This window comes from Cydia amplana, chromosome 12 (genome assembly GCF_948474715.1).
Source record: "Cydia amplana chromosome 12, ilCydAmpl1.1, whole genome shotgun sequence".
NCBI classification, from domain to species: Eukaryota; Metazoa; Arthropoda; class Insecta; order Lepidoptera; family Tortricidae; genus Cydia; species Cydia amplana.
In genome coordinates, this window is record NC_086080.1 from 11,970,168 (window position 1) to 11,993,636 (window position 23,469).

The following is a 23,469-nucleotide window of genomic DNA, read 5'->3' on the forward strand; positions in this document are numbered from 1 at the left end:
TTTTAAACGGACGACCTTGGGAGTCCGTTTAATTGAATCCGAAGCCAGCAAGTAGCCTTCCAGCCGAGTCATATATAGTGCTTTTCTCAAAAATGGTGCAAGAAATAGAAATATTTTACAGAACTTACAGAAGCAACGTTCTAATTTTCACGGAAAAAAATACAACCATTAAAAAAATTTGCTTGCCGCATAGATGGTAGTATTTCTAGCTTGCCGCCTTTTAAAAAAAAAGAAGTGTATTTTTCTGCTGAAAATACGCCAACCTATTTGAGACACCTAAATAGTCGCGGTACCAACATTAAGCATGTAACAGACTATCGCACCGCACCGCGACCTTGGAGCGTCGCACCCATAAGTGAGAGCGAGAAAGAGATATCTGTTTCACCCATAAGTGAGAGGGAGAAAGAGATATCTGTTTCCCGCTCTCACTTATGGGTGCGACGCTCCAAGGTCGCGGTGCGGTGCGATAGTCTGTTATAGGCTTTATAATAATAAGTGCTGATCATCTGTTTGGCTGTTTAAGGGACCTGTGCCTTCATTTGATATGGCCATTTAAAGTTTTAAAAAGTTTGGAACTCGTTAAATAATGGAGTTTGTATGCGACATTGCAGTCCCGAAATCGAGACTGCAATGTTTTTAACTTTTTAATTTTTTGAATGACCATAAACTACGCACTTCGCGACCTATTTTTTAACCGGCAACGTCGACTTTGCCGTCCATTTTTGAGAAAATAAATTTGTTTCAGACTACTACATAGTGGTGGAGGTAGATTCGTACGGGCACTACTTCCGCAAGGCGAAGTCGAAGCTGGTCTGCCGGACGGCGCAGCCGCGCTGGAACGAGACCTTCACGCTGGAGCTGGAGGGCTCGCAGAACCTGCGCCTGCTGCTCTACGAGGACGCGGCGCGGCCCGTGCTGCGCGGGAAGTGCACTGTCAAGGTGTGTGGTGAAAGTTGATAAGATAAGATAAAAGATAGTTTATTCAAGTAGGCATAATTACAATGCGCTTATGAACGTCAAATAAAGCTAGGTAGACCGGCTCCAACCCTACACCTCTGCCCTTAAGTTATATATAGAACGAATGACTCTCTTTTGTAAGACAAATATAGTCTGTATGTCAGCTGCTTTGCCCCAAACCAGAATACCATATGACATTACACTATGAAAATAACTATAATAAACAAGGCGAGCTGTTTCAACATTAGTCAATTGTCTAATTCTCCTCACGGCGTAAGCGGCCGAACTTAATTTGTTAGCTAGTGTTGCAGCTTGTTGCGTTGTGTTAGAGTACATTTTAACTTGTACTTTGATGCACGACTAACCACCACTTTTCTGACAGAATGTATTTATCGTCAGTTTTGTGACGATTGCTATTCGGCCGTTAATGGTACACAGTTAAGTGAAAAGCACTCATGTATAGCCCAAGTAAACTTCTGTCTTCAAAATTGGCTAGCATGAATTCTAAAAGAAGTTTCATCTGTTTAGACTGAATGCTGCATTCCAAAGATTTGTCTGCCATGTGTTCTGCACAAACGCGATTTTCGGGAGATTTTAGATAATGTCTAAAGTCTCTGTCTTCATGACAAATGAATTTATAAACTCGTTGATCAAAATTTCGCACGCGGGGACTATAAAAATACGCGAGTAAAACAATAAAATGTTTATAATTAATATGGTTCACAATAGTTAAAGCTTGAGAAAAATTTATAATAAAGAAGAAAAAAAAATAGATTGTAAGTATCCGTTTGCGAGAGACAAGACACTACTCTTTGGACAGGACTGTGGAATGCTCCACAAGTGCGTTTCGCAGCTTTCACGAATAGGGATGTTTCCTATGTTTAATTAAAATTATTTGACCCCATGGACGAAATAAAGGATCAAATAATTATTAGAAAAACGTAGAGAGCGGTTAATTTTTTTACACAATTTATATTTAATAAATCGGACAGAAGATTGGCGCTAATCGTTTGGATCGTTCGAAAAAAGAAACTGATTCGATTTGTATGAAAGCACCCGTTTTAGGGTTCCGTACTGAAAGGGTAAAAAACGGAACCCTATTACTAAGACTTCGCTGTCCGTCCATCCGTCCGTCCGTCCGTCACCAGGCTGTATCTCATGAACCGCGATAGCTAGACAGTTGAAATTTTCACAAATGATGTATCTCTGTTGCCGCTATAACAACAAATTAAATACTAAAAATAAAATAAATATCTAAGGGGGGCTCCCATACAACAAACACGATTTTTTTGCTCCATTTTTTGTTGATGGTGCGGAACCCTCCGTGCGCGAGACCGACTCGCACTTGGCCGGTTTTTAAGTGAGTTTTGTCCGGGCAGCTGTCTCGGTCCTGGGCGGCGGAGGCGGCGGGCGGCGGCGCGGCGCGCACGGTGGCGCTGGGCGGCGGCGCGCTGCCCGTGCGGCTGCGGCTGCTGCCGCCCGAGCACGACGCGCGCCGAGTGCCCACCAACAAGCCCGGCACGCTCTTCGGCGCCAAGATCACCAGCGTCGCCAAGTACGTACATGCTCATTCAGGGAAATTAGCTAAAATTATTTGTCTCAAAAATGGACGCCAAAGTCGACGTTGCCGGTTAAAAAATAGGTCGCGAAGTGCGTAGTTTATGGTCATTCAAAAAATTAAAAAGTTAAAAACATTGCAGTCTCGATTTCGGGACTGCAATGTTGCATACAAATTCCATTATTTAACGAGTTCCAAACTTTTTAAAACTTTAAATGGCAATATCAAATGAAGGCATAGGTCCATTAAACAGCCAAACAGATGATCAGCACTTATTATTATAATGTTGGTACCGCGACTATTTAGGTGTCTCAAATACGTTGGCGTATTTTCAGCAGAAAAATACACTTCTTTTTTTTTTAAAGGCGGCAAGCAAATCTTTTTAATGGTTTTACTTGTTTCTGTGAAAATTAGAACGTTGCTTCTGTAAAATATTTCTATTTCTTGCACCTTTTTGAGAAAAGCACTATATATGACTCGGCTGGAAGGCTACTTGCCTGCAAGTAGCTACTTCCGCACCTCGACAATAATGTACTATTACCGATTTATGCATTTCGGGTCCTTGGGAAAAAAGTGGGGTCCTATATTTCCACAATTTGTCGTACAACATTGAACTAGTTTGAAGAAATCGAAGAATGTTTACAATTTATTTGAAAAAATGTATTGACGGCCGACTGTTATGGAGGCGCCACCTGGCGTGATAAAATGTCAGTTTGCCTCCTAATTCGCAAATTGTGCACAATCTTAACTGATTAATTTACTAGCCTATTCTACGTGACCAAAAAGATAATTTTATTTACATATATATTACATACATTATTTTTGTATTAAGTAAAAATGTGCGATGTCCCCTGTCCAGGCGTGAGAAGCGCAACATCCCGTTCATCATCAGCGCGTGCGTGCGCGAGGTGGAGCGGCGCGGCATCCTGGAGGTGGGCGTGTACCGCGTCTCCGGCAGCGCCTCCGACCTGGCGCGCCTGCGCAAGAGCTTCGAGACCAGTCAGTACCTTATTTTATAACCACTATACTCCTACTGCTCGTTTTCATAGCTCTACTAATGCTTTCAGCAGTCCATTTTAAACGCAATCAAAAAGGTAACTTAAAGTTACAATTGGCGGCAATTCCTTACGTGCACTACAGAATGTATATTACAACAATTTTAGGTTTAATAGTAGACTCTGACCACGCTTTGCGAAAATAGCTATTAATAATGCATACATGTCCCTATAAGCTCCATACTCGTGGTCCGATTCTAGCCTTCCCTCTCATTATTGTACTTAAATGTGTTAATACTCCGATAATATTGACTCAGTTTTTCTGCGACAGCACAAGCAGCGCACTTTGTTTAGGGCTACAGTATTGACTATAACGTCAAAATCTTCGTAAAAAAATATAGCTAATATTTCTCCTAAGCAAGTAATGGATTTCTGTATTTATGTCTTAATGTCTTACGAAAACGGTTTTAACATGACTCATTGATAATTTTGACCATATCCTTTATTTCACAATGCTTTGTTTAATATTTATTGAATGAATTTACAGACGCTTACGAGGCAGAACAACTGCTGAAAGAAGTTGACATCCACTCTGTGACCGGCGTGTTGAAGCTGTACCTACGAGAGCTTCCCGAAGCGCTGTTTACTGATGCGCTGTACCCAGATTTTTTGAAAGCTTGGAGCGCAACACAGGTGCGACTTTATTCCATTGAGATAATGTCCAGAATAGAATAACCACCTGGCACATTAATTTAATCGCAAAAAATTGATACTTGTTGGAATTTATTTCGAACGAAAATAGTATAAACTTTTATTGGCCTACCAACTATCATCTACATACATATCGGAGCTATTGTACACACCACACACACACCGCATGCCCTATGTCCGCCACAGAATGGAACGGAATGGAGGATGGTGAATCCTACACCGGAACAAGTGACGCAGCAGAAAACTGTCTCACCAAAATGATTTTTATTTAGCTCTTAAGAATTGTATTATTGTATGTTTGTAAGGATATCTATAGGCCTTAGTTGCCTAAAAATAAATAATAATAAGTATATTTATACTGTTTACGTATTGCAGGGCGTAGGCACTTCAGTTGACTCCGGCCCGGCGCATACGCGGCGGCACGCGCTTATGAAATGTTTCGCGCAGCTGCCCGACCTCAACAAGAACTGCATCGATTTCCTGCTCAATCATTTTGTCAAGTGAGTATCTATTGACAATACAGAACATTCTTAAACCCCTCAACTCTCAGGGATCTTAATTTGTCAGCCAAGAAACCGGCCATTTTGATTCTATTCAATTCTGAAACGAAGGTTAATTTAGATCGGCACGTGCCTCGCGCCGGGGCGTAGCGGTCCATCCAGCACATAGTTTAGGCATGCGGGTGAACCGAAAGTAACATTTTCTTCTCGGTGCTCGAATCGCTCGTGACATAATGATATAACAACATATGAATGTAAATTTTTTAAACATGCAGATTACGTCTGCGAGCGATATTCCAAATTTTATATTAAAGGAAAAAATGGAATGGAATGGAATGCATTACACGCCTTTGCATGCATGTGTATGCATGAGGGAAGGAATGGAAAAATACGCAAGATTCTGGTAGGCTTCCGTAGCTCAATTGGCAGAGCTAACGCACGGATTGCGGAGGTTGCGGGTTCAAGTCCCGCCGGAAGCGTAATTTTTCCATTTTTTCCTTTAATATAAAATTTGGAATATCATATGTTGTTTCAGAGTGAACCAGCACGAGGCGGACAACAAGATGTCGCTGCACAACCTGGCGACGGTGTTCGGGCCGACGCTGCTGCGGCCGGGCGGCGCGGCGTCGGGCGTCAAGCTGCGCGCCGACCAGCTGGCGGCCGGCACCGTGGACGCCATGGCGCAGGCCGGCATCCTGTACTGCCTGCTGCAGCAGCGCCAGCTCGCCGCGCAGCTCTCCTCGCACGCCCACCACCGCGCCAACTGACCCTCACCGCTCACACCCGCACACCGAGCCACAGACTGACCTATCCCTAGTAATCTTACACCGCTAGAGTCGAACCGGACCGCGCTAGTTTTAATGCGAAGTGCTACGTCAAGTGTGGCGCTCCTATGGAATCATCATCATCATCATCATCCTTTCCTGGCCGGTTTCGGCCACGGCGACTGGGGTTGTACTGGTTATTGAGAGCGACGATCGTGGGCTCTTAGGTGGCTGACGTAGCCTATCTTTGCAGTGAATGCACGACCGCACTCACCGCAGGTCAGCACCCCTCCGACATAATTGTAGTTGATGACCGCAGGTGGTCGGGCCTTTAACTCGTCACGCTTTGCGTCGAGTTCCACTCGCCTCTGCTCTTCGAAGGCTTGCACTTTTGTGCTCACTGTATGCCTCCACTTCGGCCGGTCCTATGGAATATGTATGTAATGTTAGGACTGTTACAAAGTCTGTGCAAAGTTCGGTTGGAGTTATCTATACTTGTTTAATTACATATTATGACTTTTTAATACCTGCATAAATTGGGTTTGAAATGTCGATGCTTTAAATTCTGGACTTTTCAATACTTCATAAAATGTTGTTGTGGACAGTGGTTTAAGGGTTGGTTATGCTTTTGCTTTTTTTTAATTCTTGGGTGTTTTCTAGTTTCAAAATCTTATGATATGACAGGGCGGCGCTCGGTTTCTGCGTAGTATTTGTATTATTACACAAAAATGGCATTATTGTAATACTTCTTATACCACTATCGCACGCCAATAAAGCTATAGATAACCATGCGGTCCTTGCGCGATTAAAATGTGAAATATCGATAATCGGTATAAGTGCTTTCGTAGTATCACGACGTTCTTAAGAGCTAACATTGTTTCTTTGATACAATCCCAACAAATTGACTTGTCTATGTCGTAAAAGTCGATTCAAAACATTGCTTTTATAAACAGATAAATATAATATATAAGTATGGTTTTCACGACAGAGTGCTTAATTAAATTCGCATACATTTAAAAATGTATACTTCTTTTTTAACTAACTTGGCGTTTTGATGTCTGCGTGAGGGAAACGACTTCTGAAATGAACCTAGAAATAACTTCCACGTCCTTCCGCGCGAACGCTTATCCTTTATTAAAATATTTCCTGTTAACGAATAGGCGTTAAGTTAGATAGTCAACTCGAACGAGCCAAAACATACACAAACGACGGTTACAATCATAAAGACATATATTAAAAATGCCTTAGCGTTCGTGCAAATTAGACGTAAGTGTAAACGTAAGATTTTTTCTAATTACATTTTTTTGGAGTATTCATTTTTTGGTCACAAAATGGTGGCCCAACAAATTATCGTAGCAAATTGTATTGGAGCCACCGGCTTCCGCTCACACAAGTTTTCTCTTTTTAATAACTGTATTGTTTAAGCGGACATAGGTAGATTTATATAAGGAAGGGTTGGAGAATATATAGTTACAAATTTGTGTTAGTCAGTCCGCAGGCTCACGACACAAGAGTCCTATTCTTGAAACTAAGTTACATTTTGTACTTAGAACAGGACATTAGAATTAGACAGTGATTTTGATAAGGCAGTTGTCTATTATAAGTTATTTATTTTATTTACATTTGTAACATTTGGAGTAAAACAGATACCGGCCAAATAATCGCCAAGTTTATACAAGTTAGCCTGTAATTATGACCAGCAGATAAAACTAAAATAATAACAATTCATGAACGAATACATTTAGGCACTCATATATAATTTAAATACACTGCCAGATTTAAGTGCAATTATAGTTTATCAGTAAGAATCCATTATTGGTATAAAGTGTATTATTTCTAACCAGTATTTGTAATGATATTCAAAAACAGATCATGTAAGTGACAAGTGCTATGCGACATTCCATGAAATAAACAGACTGAGTGTAGAACTATTTATTACACATAATATCATTTACAGAAAATTTCGCTTATTAACAATTTTGAACTTTAAATACTGGGTCGAAAAGAAATTTAAGATTCAGTGAGTATTAGGAAGTGGGACCCAATTAATAATAATGATTGTTATAAATGATTAGCATATAAATTGGAGCAGACTGATATGAATAAATTGTTTACTTTTTTCTACCTTCATCAAAACACCTTTGATCAAAGTAAGTTTTAGTTTTGTATGACTGCAGCCCAAGCAGGAGCCTTGTGGAAGACTAAATTATTTTAAAGTGATTTTTTATTTAATTATGGATCTGCCTGGGGTTAATAGTGCAGGAGACGAATGGTTATTATTATTTTATAAAATAGGGGATGATGTTTCGGTTGTCACGTAGCATTGTATTGCTAGTCGTCTTTATTTAATACGTTCAATGATTGTATTGTTGTCAGTACGGGGCTGCCTCGCTGCTGCAGCGCAATGCACTTACACTAGGTGAGGTTCGCTCGCTAGCTTAGACATAGTATTAGGTGTTTATTTCACAAGTAGACTAGTATGTACTTAAAAGTAAATATTATTACCAAAAATTGATAAAAGCTTAGAGGGAGGTTATATCCGATTTAAATTTGTGTTATATTTTTGTTTAATCCCATTGACATTTATGATTTTTGTTGATATAATTAATATATTAGTAATTTAGGTGACCAAACTGTACCTTTTTTTCTTTTTACAATCTTTATTTTCTTCACCAAAGACAATTATAACTTGGGTTTCTGCCATGTTTTCATATTAAGGAATATTTAATAGAATTCCAACAAATTTAGCCAAAGTTGCCAATTAATACATCTACAATCTTTTTCAAAGCCATATTATTTTCTGCTTGATTGAATGCTTAAAAGTTTTGATATATCTAATCTAATGTTGTTTATAAATCAGTAACAACTTTACAATTCCTTAGAGTTGATAGTTGAACTTTTACCTTCCACTGAACTATGCTTTGAGGATGTCTTTGTGGAAGTTTTCTTAGTTACATTTGGCACAGCAATATTTTGACTCTGTTCTAAATTACTATTAGTCATCGTAGAATCATTTAGAAGGTAATTATTTGTCAGACTGAGGGCAGTAAGTTCACAAGCTTACTGCTGCCAAATGAATTTTATTAACCAGTCTTGTACACAGTTGTATTATGAATGTTACCTTATAGTCTGCTATTATTATTTCAATGTAAGATTCTCTATTTAATAAGTTGTGCTAGTAATAATCCTGCTGTATTATAGGTATTTACACAACCAGGTTTACTCCCACACTGTATTGAATTTTTGTATATATGACACTGAAATGTAGTAATGTAACATTTGCAATAAAATGTATTTTTATTACCACCTTTAAACTCTCTTTCATTTCATCCCTCTTAACACATAGAGGGTGGGAACCCTTACATAACCAGTCAATTGCTTTCATAGGTAAGTAATATTGGACAGCTATGTATCCTGTAAGGGCATTGCAAATTACAATTCTTCATTTAACTAATTATAATTGGAACAGGTTAGGTTTCCTTCATTACATTGAAACCCCAGGGGCCAATGAGTATGAGTAAAACGCAACACAACATCTTTACATCAATCAATTTATTTAAAAATGTGAAATTATTATAGTTTCATTCTACTTAAAATTAAAACAGCCACATTTACTAAACACTTTGTGAATTGGTTAAATATAGTTTAAAAAATAAATCTATTAAAGTAATTCTTGAAACACCTTCAGAATAATAAATGTAAATTGCAATAACTATCACAACCAGAGAGGCTAGCATCCTTGATTTTCTGTATGTAAAATATGTTATAATAAGAAGCCCACAGTACAGGGCTAACCTTTTAAGAGCATTTTGTAAAAGGTCACTTCTTTGTTTATCATCAACACACATGCCATCCCATAGGACACTACTGGATTCACAAGAAGTGCATTGAGAGGGGCCAGCATCTGCACATGTCTTGCATGAATTATGGCACTTTTTACAACTGTAGGATCCTTCTCGGTTCACACAGAATTGGTTAGCCTTACAAGAGCTTGAGGTCAAGCACTCATTGATGTCTGTACATGTTCCTGATTGCAACTCCCAGCCTTTCTTGCATGCAGTGCAAGCTGCCGGTCCATCCCCTGAACAACCCGCACAAGCCTTATGACACTGTTGACAGGAATCTTCACTTGCTTTGTAGTAATTTTTAGCACAATCATCACAAAAACTACCTGCAAATTCCTTATCACAAATACATGTGCCATTACCTTTACGTGTGCCTTCTCCAGTGCATTTGCCTCGACCACCACATATTTTATTCTTGTGTAATAGACATGGAGTGCATGATTCTCCAAAATGGTTTTCAGGGCAGCAGTGTTGAAGAGTTTCAATGCACAACCATGTGTATAGATCAACAGACTCGGGTTCCTCATGGAACCACCACTTTTCTAAAGGTTGCTCAGCTTCCTCTGCCAGAGCGTAGCACTGGTCTTGATGTTTTTTTACTTCGGAGCAAAGACCTTCCTGTATTTCCACAAGCCTCATCTCACTCCGCGCGTACGACTTTAGCTTAGCTTCTTCCCAGGCAGCGTCCCCTCCTTCGTATTTACCCCGAGATGTTTTTGTAAGCCAGTGACTGAAGGAATCTGTTAATATCCTACATTTTTGGCAATCATCGATTCTACCAGCAGAATGTAAATCAATATCAGGCAAAGATATTTTTTTACAAATAATTTTATGAATGAAAAGCAACTGTAACAATAGTGATATAATTTTTACACCGAATACCTTCATGTTTATCGGTTTTAACAGGACAATTTTAAACCTTCTCTGAACTAATTGTTTCAAAGTTTGTCTTATTTTACTTGTCTGAAAATCGATCTCGTCTTCTCCCCGGTATATTTCACTTGACACCAAAGAGTATAATAGAACCGTTTTTCCCCCGAAGGGTAAAAAACGGATATTTAGGTTTCTGCCGAAGCCTGAACCAACGATTGAGATTACACCCTTGTAACTCAGCCCTAAATTGGTGAATTCTTTGTCCAGTAGCGCCGTCTATCGCGTGTTTAAGTTAACCACAGAACGCGCGACGCCAGCGCCGGCTGCTTGCTCTTCAGTACCTTAAGCCGGCAAGGCCCTTAGGCGTGGTTCAGGCTTCGGCAGAAACCTAAATATCCGTTTTTTACCCTTCGGGGGAAAAACGGTTCTATTTAGGTATTCTTGCCTCTGCCTGAACCAACGATTGAGACGTGTTTAAACCTCTGCCGGCGCTGGTCCGGGCGTACTGTGAATGCTGTGATATATATATTTAAAAATGGGATTACAAAATAAGGACCAAAAAGAAATTTTTCATGAGATTCGAATGGAATGTTTATTTGAGAACTGAAATAACTAAATTAATCTGCTACAAATAGTAACCTATAGAAAATTTAATGCTCTGCATTATTAGACTTTGGTTTGTAATTTTTTTTTTTTTTTTTTTTTTTTATTGAATCAACACTTAATCAAAATGTTTATTTAAAAGCTCAAAGAACTACTTAATTAATCTGCTACAAATAAGTAACCTTATGAAAATATAATACTCTGTATTATTAGTCTTGATTTAAAATCTTATATTCAATCAACACTTAAAATATTTATTTAAGAGCCCAAAGAGCTACTTATTAATCTGCTACAATTAAGTAACCTAATGATAATATAATACCCTGTATCAGTCTTTGATTTATAATCTTATATTCAATCAACACTTAAACAAAATATTTATTTAAGAGCTCAAAGAGCTACTTATTAATCTGCTACAACTAAGTAACCTAATGAAAATATAATACCCTGTATTATTAGTTTTTGATTTATAATCTTGTATTGAATCAACACTTAAACAAAATATTTATTTAAGAACTCAAAGAACTACTTAAATTTGCTACAATTAAGTAGGTAACTTAATGTTAGATTGGATCAACACTTAACCAAAATACCCTGAGCGAGGTAACTATCAGCTTGCATGATTGATTTTATTCATACTCTTATATATCAGCTCTCAACTATTTAGGAGATACCTAGAAACTTTACTAGGCTAGTTAATGGGAGAAAAACAAATGTTTAGATTAATGCTATTACTAGCTGCCGCGGCTGATTGAATTTCCCGAAAGTAATGGTTGAAAAAGGTGTTTTTGGATCGCCAATTTCCCCTCTTCATGACTTCATCAATATCCATATTCTTGCAAGTCCAATTCTCAGTAGCAACACCAGCTCGGATGCTTCCAGCTGTGGCTGATATGCTTGCTTCTTTGAAAAGGGTTCTTATCCACCCAGCTATGACGGCACGTGATGCGGCTTTCACAACACCTCGCGTGGTAATAAAAAGGTTTTCTAGCTGCTTAGAGTTCCGGCGTACTTGCGACAGGGCTATTACTTGTTTAACCCAATGAACTAGATTAAATCTTAATTCTGGCTTAGGTCTCAAATACCACCCCGATTGCCTGTATGTAGAGCTATCAGTCTTCGATCCATATTTTGGCCAAAATATTAACTCGTCCCCTTTTTCTTCGAAGTGGCCCGGTTGTATGCTCAGTAACGTTAAGTCATGCACTCTTCGTCCTGATGCAAGGAGTAGTAATGTTGATGCGTGACGAGAAACAGCAAACAAACTTCCTTCATCGAAATTATATGACTCCAAAAAGGTTAACAGGTCTTCCAATTTCCACAAAAGAGGAGCCCTACCTATGGGTTTCTTGGATAGGATTCCTTTAAGCGTGTGAACCACAATTGGATGTGAAGTTAACAGAGTACTTCTGTTAGGGTTTGTAAACGTAGCTACTACCGACTTATGGACTAAAATGGTACTAGGTGCCAGCTTCACTACTTCCCACAAATGACAGAGGAACCGGGCCAGATCAGTTGGCCTCGGATCAGCTACGTTTACTTGGTTTTCGTATGCCCACATACACCATCTACGCCATGCTGGGCGGTATGTCTTTAAGGTTGAATTTCTCCAGGAAGCTTGTAACAGCTCTAACTCCGAATTGTCCCAATTGAGGAGTTCATCGGTCCAGCCCGTATTGTCCAAACCTGCAAATTGAGGTACTTTATTCCTGGTGGTGGTAGGTTGGTCTCGAGATCCACAAGGTGATGAGGGAGATCTGGAATTTTCCATGGCTGTTTGATCGCACGTTGTTTTATTGCTGGCGTCCAAAATGCTTTGTGCCAATCCGGAACTACCATTAGGTAAATACCTATCGACTCTTGGAGGTGATGGAGTACCCTTGGAATCAGTGCCGGAGGTGGGAATATCCAACCCAGTTCGTACTGCCAACTTCGGCTGAAGGCATTCGTAAACCGACTCCTCATGTCCGTAGCGTCCTCTGACACGTAGTTCGGCACCACTGCTGACCTTACTGACGCGAACAAGTCTATTTCCGGAGTGCCCAGGATCTGAAACACCACTTTCGTTATCGAAGGTTTGAGGTGCCACTCTGGTAAGTTTTTCGACCTCGAGAGACTGTCTGCCAGTCCGTTGTATGGCCCTGGAATGTAGCGAGCTATGAGGGAGCAGTTGTAACGGTCGCACAACCGAAGGATTTCTGTTGTCGTTTCTAAAAGCTTTCTTGATTTTGTGCCCCCCTGTTTGGTTATATAAGCCGCTGCCGTTCGATTGTCCGTTTGCCATATGGCCACCACGTCTCTCAGAGATGATCCTAACCATTTGATAGTTTCGTAGAGAGCCCACAGTTCTTTCTGGTTGCAGTGCCATTGTTGTTGTTCTGCGTCCCAGCGACCCCACAATTTCTGGTTGTTCGCTATTGCACCCCATCCGGCATCTGCCGCATCGGTGGTGATGAACGTATCTGGTTTGGATTGGTGTATGACTGTACTTCTTTTTATATTTCTTACCCACCAATCCAGTTCGGTCAGGGATGCATCTGATATCGGGCGTCTTGTGTGTCGCATTGACTTCAGAAGTTTGTTGGAGTCTATCTGCATCCATCGACAATGTAGTTTTCCTAACGGAACCGTGAACGATGCAAAGTTTAGTTTTCCTAGAAGAACCTTTGCTTCTCTCCAGCTCCAGAGTTTTCTGATGACGAGTTTTTTGATTAGGGATTTTATTTTCCCGGTCTTGGAGTCTGAGAGCATCTTTTTGTTCTCGAGGGTGTTCCAGATTATGCCCAAATATTCTAAGCACCGTGTTGGTTTCAGTTGGGACTTTCTCTTGTTTACTACCCAGCCGAGCTCTTCTAGTTTTTGAACTACAAACCGCGATTGGTTTTGCAGCGTGACTGGGTCCGGATGACTCAAGAGGAAGTCGTCTAGGTAAACTACCATTTTTATGCCTGCAGTCTGTCTGAACCAATGTGCTAACCAGTTCGTCAGTCTTGAAAAGGCATGTGGCGCGCTCGACAGCCCGAATGGCAGGCAAGTCATTTCGTAAGTTCTTCCGTTGAATGCCAGAGATAGGAATCTGCAATGCGTTGGTACTATTGGCACATGATAGTATGCTTGCGAGATGTCTATTTTTGTCATGAAGTCTTTCGGATTCAGAACTGCTGGTACCCGGTAATGATTTAAGAGCTTGAACTTGGGGGCATAAACGTATTGATTTAGTGTCTTTAAATTGAAAATGGGTCGATTTGATCCATCGGTCTTTTTCCTCAGGAACATTGTTGAAAGAAACCCCCTTTTGTGTCTGCTTTCGCGAATAGCGCCGCTTGCTAGCATATCTTGTATTTCCCTTTTCATGTCTGTGGTAGGACGAATCATAAAGGGTTTTTGATGCCTCGACAACTCCACCAAAGGAGGCTTCTTCCGAAACGGGATTCTGTAGCCTGATATTATCTTTAAAATTTCCGACGGAGCTCCTATTTGTGACCACATTTTCAGATAAGCTGATAGTTGACCTGCCCTGAAGTCATTGTTTTTTGGGGGGGGCCCACTTGTTTCGGCCTCCAGTATTTCTATTGTTCTTGGTTCTGTATCTGTACGATAAGTTTTTCCCCGTATTATCATTGACTGTTGAAAACTTTCTGTAGGAGTTGTTGCGCTTGAAAGATTCTCTTCCAGACTGTACTCTCCGGTTATTGGCCTCGACTTTTCGAAAAAATCTGTTGTCGCCTTTGGCAGGCCGGAGTGATTTAAAAGCCTTCCTATACGGAAAGAATTTATGTATTCCCCCTAGGTCTTTTACTGTTTGTGACAGTTCGGGCTCCTTAAACAAATGCGTGTCTGAAGGCGGTATGCTGTGGAGTACTTCGTGGAGGACTTTATTCTTGATTTTATATGTGTTCCTTCTTTGCCGTATAATTTCAGCCCTTCGTCCACAGACATACTGGAGCAGATCATCTGAGCTTTGGCGAAACTTCGAATTGTTGGCAAGAAATTCTTCACCAACTTTCTGTTTAAGCTTGACTGGCAGTTTATCGCACAGCTCATCAAAAATTTTCCTTTGTTGTAAAAGACCATTGGTAACTGCTCCAAGGGCTAGATCGGCCTTCTCTAGTATTTGTAGTGAAGTCCAGTTCGGCGTAATTCCTGCAAATTGGTTGTTGACTTTTAGTGACGAGAACACCGGTGTAGCTTGGAACTTCTTTTGGACGTCCATAAATTTTATATTCGTCCAGCCGTCGGTCTCTAGTCTTTGACAGTCCTTTCCTTGCTGCGCCAGCACTGGGTCCGCTTTCGACAGTCTTGCCTCCGATTCTGTCGTATGGGGCTTGAAGTTAAAAGTCGAAGCTTCCGACAAGTGTCGTCTTGTAGGTGAAAAACCGTTGGCCTTAGCTGACTGAAGTTCCTTCAAGCGCTGCTCAGTTTTCCTAATTTCATCTTCGATGACCTCATTGGGTTCATCATCGCAAACTGATTCCACCTCGACTTCGCTGCTTCCGAATTGACAGAGTTCCGAGGTAATATCTGCCTCTTCGGAGGCCACGTCTGGCCTAGATTCATATGAAATGTTTAGGGATGAGGCTCCAATTGGCGCGTGTTTGTGTATCTCATCAAGTTTCTTGTTTTGCTGGGATTGCATCTCCAGGAGTTTGTTGAAAAGCTCCATCTGTTGTTGTAAAACAGAAGCCATAAGGTGGTCGCTACTGCCCTGCTGAATAGGGACAGAGATCTTTTTCGGAGGAGGGGGTGAGCATTCTTCTGTTCCGTTCGTGAAGAGGTGTCGCTTAAGATTTCTAGGGGCTAAGGATCCTTTTGGCTTGGATTGGGGGGTGATGGATCCGGGTGTGCTGCAATCAGGCTGGCTGTCCCCTCCGCTCAGTATTTTAGATGTCGCATCCCGGTTCGTAAGCTTTCCTTGTAATTTCAACTCTCTTACGTTCCCCATGAAAGCTTTGTAGGAGGGAGCATGGAGCTTCTCCACTATACTGTGCGGTGAGTATAAAAGGGCCCTCCCTAAGGGCCATTTTAAGAGGAATTTCCGTATGCATCTGTAGGTTCTCTCGGAAAGGTCCTTGGCGTTTGGAAAAAACGCTTTGACTAGCTCGACGGTGGGTATAGCGAAACGCAGCTTGCTGTCGGTGGCCGCCGACAAGTTGTCCCCAAACAAATCCTTGTGTGGCAAATCGAAGACCTTCCACTCTTCCCAGCCAGTGGGGTAGTTATTTTGAATAATTCCTAACATTTCAGCGAAGAGTTCTTTTTCTTCGTCGTCGTCCGGGGCTATTAGAGCTAGGTCGCCCATCGTTCTCAATGCAGTGTCCTCCGCCATTGTCTGCAACCAATGGAATGGGTAAGATAAGTTGTCATATATTGACCTTACATCTCGTCTAACCAGACGATGCATGGCTTGTGTATGTCGCCAGGGCGACGTAATGTCATAGGAAGACGCCTTGTCGTCTCACGGGACGACGCCGTGTCGCGTCACGGGACGACGCTCTGTCGCCTCACGGGACGACGCTGTCGTCTCACGGGACGACGCCGTCGTCTCACGGGACGACGCCGTGTCGTCTCACGGGACGACGCCATGTCGTCTCACGGGACGACGCCGTGTCGCCTCACGGGACGACGCTCTGTCGTCTCACGGGACGACACCCTGTCGTCTCACGGGACGACGCCGTGTCGCCTCACGGGACGACGCTCTGTCGTCTCACGGGACGACACCCTGTCGTCTCACGGGACGACGCCGTCGTCTCACGGGCCGACGCCCTGTCGTCTCACGGGACGACGCCATATCGAATTAAGGGACTATGCCATCGACTCACGGGGCGATGGCATGAGGCATGTCGTCTCACGGGACGACCGTCGACATGTATCCACATGTACACTTAATATCTGACGGTGCCTATTTGAGGTCACTGCGTCTCGTCGCTGGGCCATGGGCACCGAGCGGAATGTCCCAACAACTAACTATCAATCTGACTTACCAAAGATAGAAATTTCTCGATCTTTCTTGCTTCACTTTTTTCCACTTTAATGCACGTGCTACCTGGCTGAGTTACAAAAGCGTACTGAAGAGCAAGCAGCCGGCGCTGGCGTCGCGCGTTCTGTGGTTAACTTAAACACGCGATAGACGGCGCTACTGGACAAAGAATTCACCAATTTAGGGCTGAGTTACAAGGGTGTAATCTCAATCGTTGGTTCAGGCAGAGGCAAGAATACCTAAATAACTATATATATATGTATATTTAGGTATTCTTGCCTCTGCCTGAACCAACGATTGAGATTACACCCTTGTAACTCAGCCCTAAATTGGTGAATTCTTTGTCCAGTAGCGCCGTCTATCGCGTGTTTAAGTTAACCACAGAACGCGCGACGCCAGCGCCGGCTGCTTGCTCTTTAGTACGCTTTTGTAACTCAGCCAGGTAGCACGTGCATTAAAGTGGAAAAAAGTGAAGCAAGAAAGATCGAGAAATTTCTATCTTTGGTAAGTCAGATTGATAGTTAGTTGTTGGGACATTCCGCTCGGTGCCCATGGCCCAGCGACGAGACGCAGTGACCTCAAATAGGCACCGTCAGATATTAAGTGTACATGTGGATACATGTCGACGGTCGTCCCGTGAGACGACATGCCTCATGCCATCGCCCCGTGAGTCGATGGCATAGTCCCTTAATTCGATATGGCGTCGTCCCGTGAGACGACAGGGCGTCGGCCCGTGAGACGACGGCGTCGTCCCGTGAGACGACAGGGTGTCGTCCCGTGAGACGACAGAGCGTCGTCCCGTGAGGCGACACGGCGTCGTCCCGTGAGACGACAGGGTGTCGTCCCGTGAGACGACAGAGCGTCGTCCCGTGAGGCGACACGGCGTCGTCCCGTGAGACGACATGGCGTCGTCCCGTGAGACGACACGGCGTCGTCCCGTGAGACGACGGCGTCGTCCCGTGAGACGACAGCGTCGTCCCGTGAGGCGACAGAGCGTCGTCCCGTGACGCGACACGGCGTCGTCCCGTGAGACGACAAGGCGTCTTCCTATGACATTACGTCGCCCTGGCGACATACACAAGCCATGCATCGTCTGGTTAGACGAGATGTAAGGTCAATATATGACAACTTATCTTACCCATTCCATTGGTTGCAGACAATGGCGGAGGACACTGCATTGAGAACGATGGGCGACCTAGCTCTAATAGCCCCGGACGACGACGAAGAAAAAGAACTCTTCGCTGAAATGTTAGGAATTATTCAAAATAACTACCCCACTGGCTGGGAAGAGTGGAAGGTCTTCGATTTGCCACACAAGGATTTGTTTGGGGACAACTTGTCGGCGGCCACCGACAGCAAGCTGCGTTTCGCTATACCCACCGTCGAGCTAGTCAAAGCGTTTTTTCCAAACGCCAAGGACCTTTCCGAGAGAACCTACAGATGCATACGGAAATTCCTCTTAAAATGGCCCTTAGGGAGGGCCCTTTTATACTCACCGCACAGTATAGTGGAGAAGCTCCATGCTCCCTCCTACAAAGCTTTCATGGGGAACGTAAGAGAGTTGAAATTACAAGGAAAGCTTACGAACCGGGATGCGACATCTAAAATACTGAGCGGAGGGGACAGCCAGCCTGATTGCAGCACACCCGGATCCATCACCCCCCAATCCAAGCCAAAAGGATCCTTAGCCCCTAGAAATCTTAAGCGACACCTCTTCACGAACGGAACAGAAGAATGCTCACCCCCTCCTCCGAAAAAGATCTCTGTCCCTATTCAGCAGGGCAGTAGCGACCACCTTATGGCTTCTGTTTTACAACAACAGATGGAGCTTTTCAACAAACTCCTGGAGATGCAATCCCAGCAAAACAAGAAACTTGATGAGATACACAAACACGCGCCAATTGGAGCCTCATCCCTAAACATTTCATATGAATCTAGGCCAGACGTGGCCTCCGAAGAGGCAGATATTACCTCGGAACTCTGTCAATTCGGAAGCAGCGAAGTCGAGGTGGAATCAGTTTGCGATGATGAACCCAATGAGGTCATCGAAGATGAAATTAGGAAAACTGAGCAGCGCTTGAAGGAACTTCAGTCAGCTAAGGCCAACGGTTTTTCACCTACAAGACGACACTTGTCGGAAGCTTCGACTTTTAACTTCAAGCCCCATACGACAGAATCGGAGGCAAGACTGTCGAAAGCGGACCCAGTGCTGGCGCAGCAAGGAAAGGACTGTCAAAGACTAGAGACCGACGGCTGGACGAATATAAAATTTATGGACGTCCAAAAGAAGTTCCAAGCTACACCGGTGTTCTCGTCACTAAAAGTCAACAACCAATTTGCAGGAATTACGCCGAACTGGACTTCACTACAAATACTAGAGAAGGCCGATCTAGCCCTTGGAGCAGTTACCAATGGTCTTTTACAACAAAGGAAAATTTTTGATGAGCTGTGCGATAAACTGCCAGTCAAGCTTAAACAGAAAGTTGGTGAAGAATTTCTTGCCAACAATTCGAAGTTTCGCCAAAGCTCAGATGATCTGCTCCAGTATGTCTGTGGACGAAGGGCTGAAATTATACGGCAAAGAAGGAACACATATAAAATCAAGAATAAAGTCCTCCACGAAGTACTCCACAGCATACCGCCTTCAGACACGCATTTGTTTAAGGAGCCCGAACTGTCACAAACAGTAAAAGACCTAGGGGGAATACATAAATTCTTTCCGTATAGGAAGGCTTTTAAATCACTCCGGCCTGCCAAAGGCGACAACAGATTTTTTCGAAAAGTCGAGGCCAATAACCGGAGAGTACAGTCTGGAAGAGAATCTTTCAAGCGCAACAACTCCTACAGAAAGTTTTCAACAGTCAATGATAATACGGGGAAAAACTTATCGTACAGATACAGAACCAAGAACAATAGAAATACTGGAGGCCGAAACAAGTGGGCCCCCCCCAAAAAACAATGACTTCAGGGCAGGTCAACTATCAGCTTATCTGAAAATGTGGTCACAAATAGGAGCTCCGTCGGAAATTTTAAAGATAATATCAGGCTACAGAATCCCGTTTCGGAAGAAGCCTCCTTTGGTGGAGTTGTCGAGGCATCAAAAACCCTTTATGATTCGTCCTACCACAGACATGAAAAGGGAAATACAAGATATGCTAGCAAGCGGCGCTATTCGCGAAAGCAGACACAAAAGGGGGTTTCTTTCAACAATGTTCCTGAGGAAAAAGACCGATGGATCAAATCGACCCATTTTCAATTTAAAGACACTAAATCAATACGTTTATGCCCCCAAGTTCAAGCTCTTAAATCATTACCGGGTACCAGCAGTTCTGAATCCGAAAGACTTCATGACAAAAATAGACATCTCGCAAGCATACTATCATGTGCCAATAGTACCAACGCATTGCAGATTCCTATCTCTGGCATTCAACGGAAGAACTTACGAAATGACTTGCCTGCCATTCGGGCTGTCGAGCGCGCCACATGCCTTTTCAAGACTGACGAACTGGTTAGCACATTGGTTCAGACAGACTGCAGGCATAAAAATGGTAGTTTACCTAGACGACTTCCTCTTGAGTCATCCGGACCCAGTCACGCTGCAAAACCAATCGCGGTTTGTAGTTCAAAAACTAGAAGAGCTCGGCTGGGTAGTAAACAAGAGAAAGTCCCAACTGAAACCAACACGGTGCTTAGAATATTTGGGCATAATCTGGAACACCCTCGAGAACAAAAAGATGCTCTCAGACTCCAAGACCGGGAAAATAAAATCCCTAATCAAAAAACTCGTCATCAGAAAACTCTGGAGCTGGAGAGAAGCAAAGGTTCTTCTAGGAAAACTAAACTTTGCATCGTTCACGGTTCCGTTAGGAAGACTACATTGTCGATGGATGCAGATAGACTCCAACAAACTTCTGAAGTCAATGCGACACACAAGACGCCCGATATCAGATGCATCCCTGACCGAACTGGATTGGTGGGTAAGAAATATAAAAAGAAGTACAGTCATACACCAATCCAAACCAGATACGTTCATCACCACCGATGCGGCAGATGCCGGATGGGGTGCAATAGCGAACAACCAGAAATTGTGGGGTCGCTGGGACGCAGAACAACAACAATGGCACTGCAACCAGAAAGAACTGTGGGCTCTCTACGAAACTATCAAATGGTTAGGATCATCTCTGAGAGACGTGGTGGCCATATGGCAAACGGACAATCGAACGGCAGCGGCTTATATAACCAAACAGGGGGGCACAAAATCAAGAAAGCTTTTAGAAACGACAACAGAAATCCTTCGGTTGTGCGACCGTTACAACTGCTCCCTCATAGCTCGCTACATTCCAGGGCCATACAACGGACTGGCAGACAGTCTCTCGAGGTCGAAAAACTTACCAGAGTGGCACCTCAAACCTTCGATAACGAAAGTGGTGTTTCAGATCCTGGGCACTCCGGAAATAGACTTGTTCGCGTCAGTAAGGTCAGCAGTGGTGCCGAACTACGTGTCAGAGGACGCTACGGACATGAGGAGTCGGTTTACGAATGCCTTCAGCCGAAGTTGGCAGTACGAACTGGGTTGGATATTCCCACCTCCGGCACTGATTCCAAGGGTACTCCATCACCTCCAAGAGTCGATAGGTATTTACCTAATGGTAGTTCCGGATTGGCACAAAGCATTTTGGACGCCAGCAATAAAACAACGTGCGATCAAACAGCCATGGAAAATTCCAGATCTCCCTCATCACCTTGTGGATCTCGAGACCAACCTACCACCACCAGGAATAAAGTACCTCAATTTGCAGGTTTGGACAATACGGGCTGGACCGATGAACTCCTCAATTGGGACAATTCGGAGTTAGAGCTGTTACAAGCTTCCTGGAGAAATTCAACCTTAAAGACATACCGCCCAGCATGGCGTAGATGGTGTATGTGGGCATACGAAAACCAAGTAAACGTAGCTGATCCGAGGCCAACTGATCTGGCCCGGTTCCTCTGTCATTTGTGGGAAGTAGTGAAGCTGGCACCTAGTACCATTTTAGTCCATAAGTCGGTAGTAGCTACGTTTACAAACCCTAACAGAAGTACTCTGTTAACTTCACATCCAATTGTGGTTCACACGCTTAAAGGAATCCTATCCAAGAAACCCATAGGTAGGGCTCCTCTTTTGTGGAAATTGGAAGACCTGTTAACCTTTTTGGAGTCATATAATTTCGATGAAGGAAGTTTGTTTGCTGTTTCTCGTCACGCATCAACATTACTACTCCTTGCATCAGGACGAAGAGTGCATGACTTAACGTTACTGAGCATACAACCGGGCCACTTCGAAGAAAAAGGGGACGAGTTAATATTTTGGCCAAAATATGGATCGAAGACTGATAGCTCTACATACAGGCAATCTGGGTGGTATTTGAGACCTAAGCCAGAATTAAGATTTAATCTAGTTCATTGGGTTAAACAAGTAATAGCCCTGTCGCAAGTACGCCGGAACTCTAAGCAGCTAGAAAACCTTTTTATTACCACGCGAGGTGTTGTGAAAGCCGCATCACGTGCCGTCATAGCTGGGTGGATAAGAACCCTTTTCAAAGAAGCAAGCATATCAGCCACAGCTGGAAGCATCCGAGCTGGTGTTGCTACTGAGAATTGGACTTGCAAGAATATGGATATTGATGAAGTCATGAAGAGGGGAAATTGGCGATCCAAAAACACCTTTTTCAACCATTACTTTCGGGAAATTCAATCAGCCGCGGCAGCTAGTAATAGCATTAATCTAAACATTTGTTTTTCTCCCATTAACTAGCCTAGTAAAGTTTCTAGGTATCTCCTAAATAGTTGAGAGCTGATATATAAGAGTATGAATAAAATCAATCATGCAAGCTGATAGTTACCTCGCTCAGGGTATTTTGGTTAAGTGTTGATCCAATCTAACATTAAGTTACCTACTTAATTGTAGCAAATTTAAGTAGTTCTTTGAGTTCTTAAATAAATATTTTGTTTAAGTGTTGATTCAATACAAGATTATAAATCAAAAACTAATAATACAGGGTATTATATTTTCATTAGGTTACTTAGTTGTAGCAGATTAATAAGTAGCTCTTTGAGCTCTTAAATAAATATTTTGTTTAAGTGTTGATTGAATATAAGATTATAAATCAAAGACTGATACAGGGTATTATATTATCATTAGGTTACTTAATTGTAGCAGATTAATAAGTAGCTCTTTGGGCTCTTAAATAAATATTTTAAGTGTTGATTGAATATAAGATTTTAAATCAAGACTAATAATACAGAGTATTATATTTTCATAAGGTTACTTATTTGTAGCAGATTAATTAAGTAGTTCTTTGAGCTTTTAAATAAACATTTTGATTAAGTGTTGATTCAATAAAAAAAAAAAAAAAAAAAAAAAAAAAAAAAAAAAAAATTACAAACCAAAGTCTAATAATGCAGAGCATTAAATTTTCTATAGGTTACTATTTGTAGCAGATTAATTTAGTTATTTCAGTTCTCAAATAAACATTCCATTCGAATCTCATGAAAAATTTCTTTTTGGTCCTTATTTTGTAATCCCATTTTTAAATATATATATCACAGCATTCACAGTACGCCCGGACCAGCGCCGGCAGAGGTTTAAACACGTCTCAATCGTTGGTTCAGGCAGAGGCAAGAATACCTAAATAGAACTGTTTTTC

The 23,469-nt window shown here is 42.4% G+C and overlaps 4 protein-coding genes across 4 annotated transcripts in view; 2 read left to right on the forward strand and 2 right to left on the reverse strand.

Annotated features, from left to right (window-relative positions):
* Nucleotides 1-5,488, forward strand: part of LOC134653044 (active breakpoint cluster region-related protein) — a 33,903-nt gene extending 28,415 nt beyond the window's left edge. Inside the window, exons 16-21 of the mRNA XM_063508328.1 lie at nucleotides 746-939; nucleotides 2,337-2,512; nucleotides 3,375-3,514; nucleotides 4,058-4,203; nucleotides 4,597-4,721; nucleotides 5,257-5,488. Of these exons, the coding sequence (XP_063364398.1) occupies nucleotides 746-939; nucleotides 2,337-2,512; nucleotides 3,375-3,514; nucleotides 4,058-4,203; nucleotides 4,597-4,721; nucleotides 5,257-5,488 (1,013 nt within the window). The remainder of the gene's footprint in view (nucleotides 1-745; nucleotides 940-2,336; nucleotides 2,513-3,374; nucleotides 3,515-4,057; nucleotides 4,204-4,596; nucleotides 4,722-5,256) is intronic.
* Nucleotides 5,489-9,048: 3,560 nt separating this feature from the next.
* LOC134653025 (cysteine-rich with EGF-like domain protein 2) lies at nucleotides 9,049-10,341 on the reverse strand. Its single transcript, XM_063508304.1, has one exon. The coding sequence runs from the start codon at nucleotides 10,216-10,218 to the stop codon at nucleotides 9,100-9,102; it is 1,119 nt and encodes a 372-aa protein (XP_063364374.1). The 5' UTR covers nucleotides 10,219-10,341; the 3' UTR covers nucleotides 9,049-9,099.
* A 2,168-nt stretch (nucleotides 10,342-12,509) lies between these two features.
* LOC134652742 (uncharacterized) lies at nucleotides 12,510-13,746 on the reverse strand. The gene is made up of 2 exons (XM_063507904.1): nucleotides 12,685-13,746; nucleotides 12,510-12,563 (listed from the first exon to the last, which is right to left on the reverse strand). Exons 1-2 carry the CDS (start codon nucleotides 13,744-13,746, stop codon nucleotides 12,510-12,512), a joined length of 1,116 nt encoding a protein of 371 aa, XP_063363974.1.
* Nucleotides 13,747-20,328: 6,582 nt separating this feature from the next.
* On the forward strand, nucleotides 20,329-21,565 carry LOC134652743 (uncharacterized). Its single transcript, XM_063507905.1, has 2 exons — nucleotides 20,329-21,390; nucleotides 21,512-21,565. Exons 1-2 carry the CDS (start codon nucleotides 20,329-20,331, stop codon nucleotides 21,563-21,565), a joined length of 1,116 nt encoding a protein of 371 aa, XP_063363975.1.
* The last annotated feature ends 1,904 nt before the right edge of the window (nucleotides 21,566-23,469 follow it).

What these genes read in the sequence shown, in the direction of transcription:
- LOC134653025 (XM_063508304.1), bottom strand. Translation starts at nt 10,218, where the DNA reads ATGAAGGTATTCGGTGTAAAAATTATATCACTATTGTTACAGTTGCTT.
- LOC134652742 (XM_063507904.1), bottom strand. Translation starts at nt 13,746, where the DNA reads ATGGTAGTTTACCTAGACGACTTCCTCTTGAGTCATCCGGACCCAGTC. An exon ending in CTCCGGCACTGATTCCAAGG is followed by an intron (nt 12,564 to 12,684) that starts GTACTCCATCAC and finishes GGAAAATTCCAG; the next exon opens with ATCTCCCTCATCACCTTGTG.
- LOC134652743 (XM_063507905.1), top strand. Translation starts at nt 20,329, where the DNA reads ATGGTAGTTTACCTAGACGACTTCCTCTTGAGTCATCCGGACCCAGTC. An exon ending in CTCCGGCACTGATTCCAAGG is followed by an intron (nt 21,391 to 21,511) that starts GTACTCCATCAC and finishes GGAAAATTCCAG; the next exon opens with ATCTCCCTCATCACCTTGTG.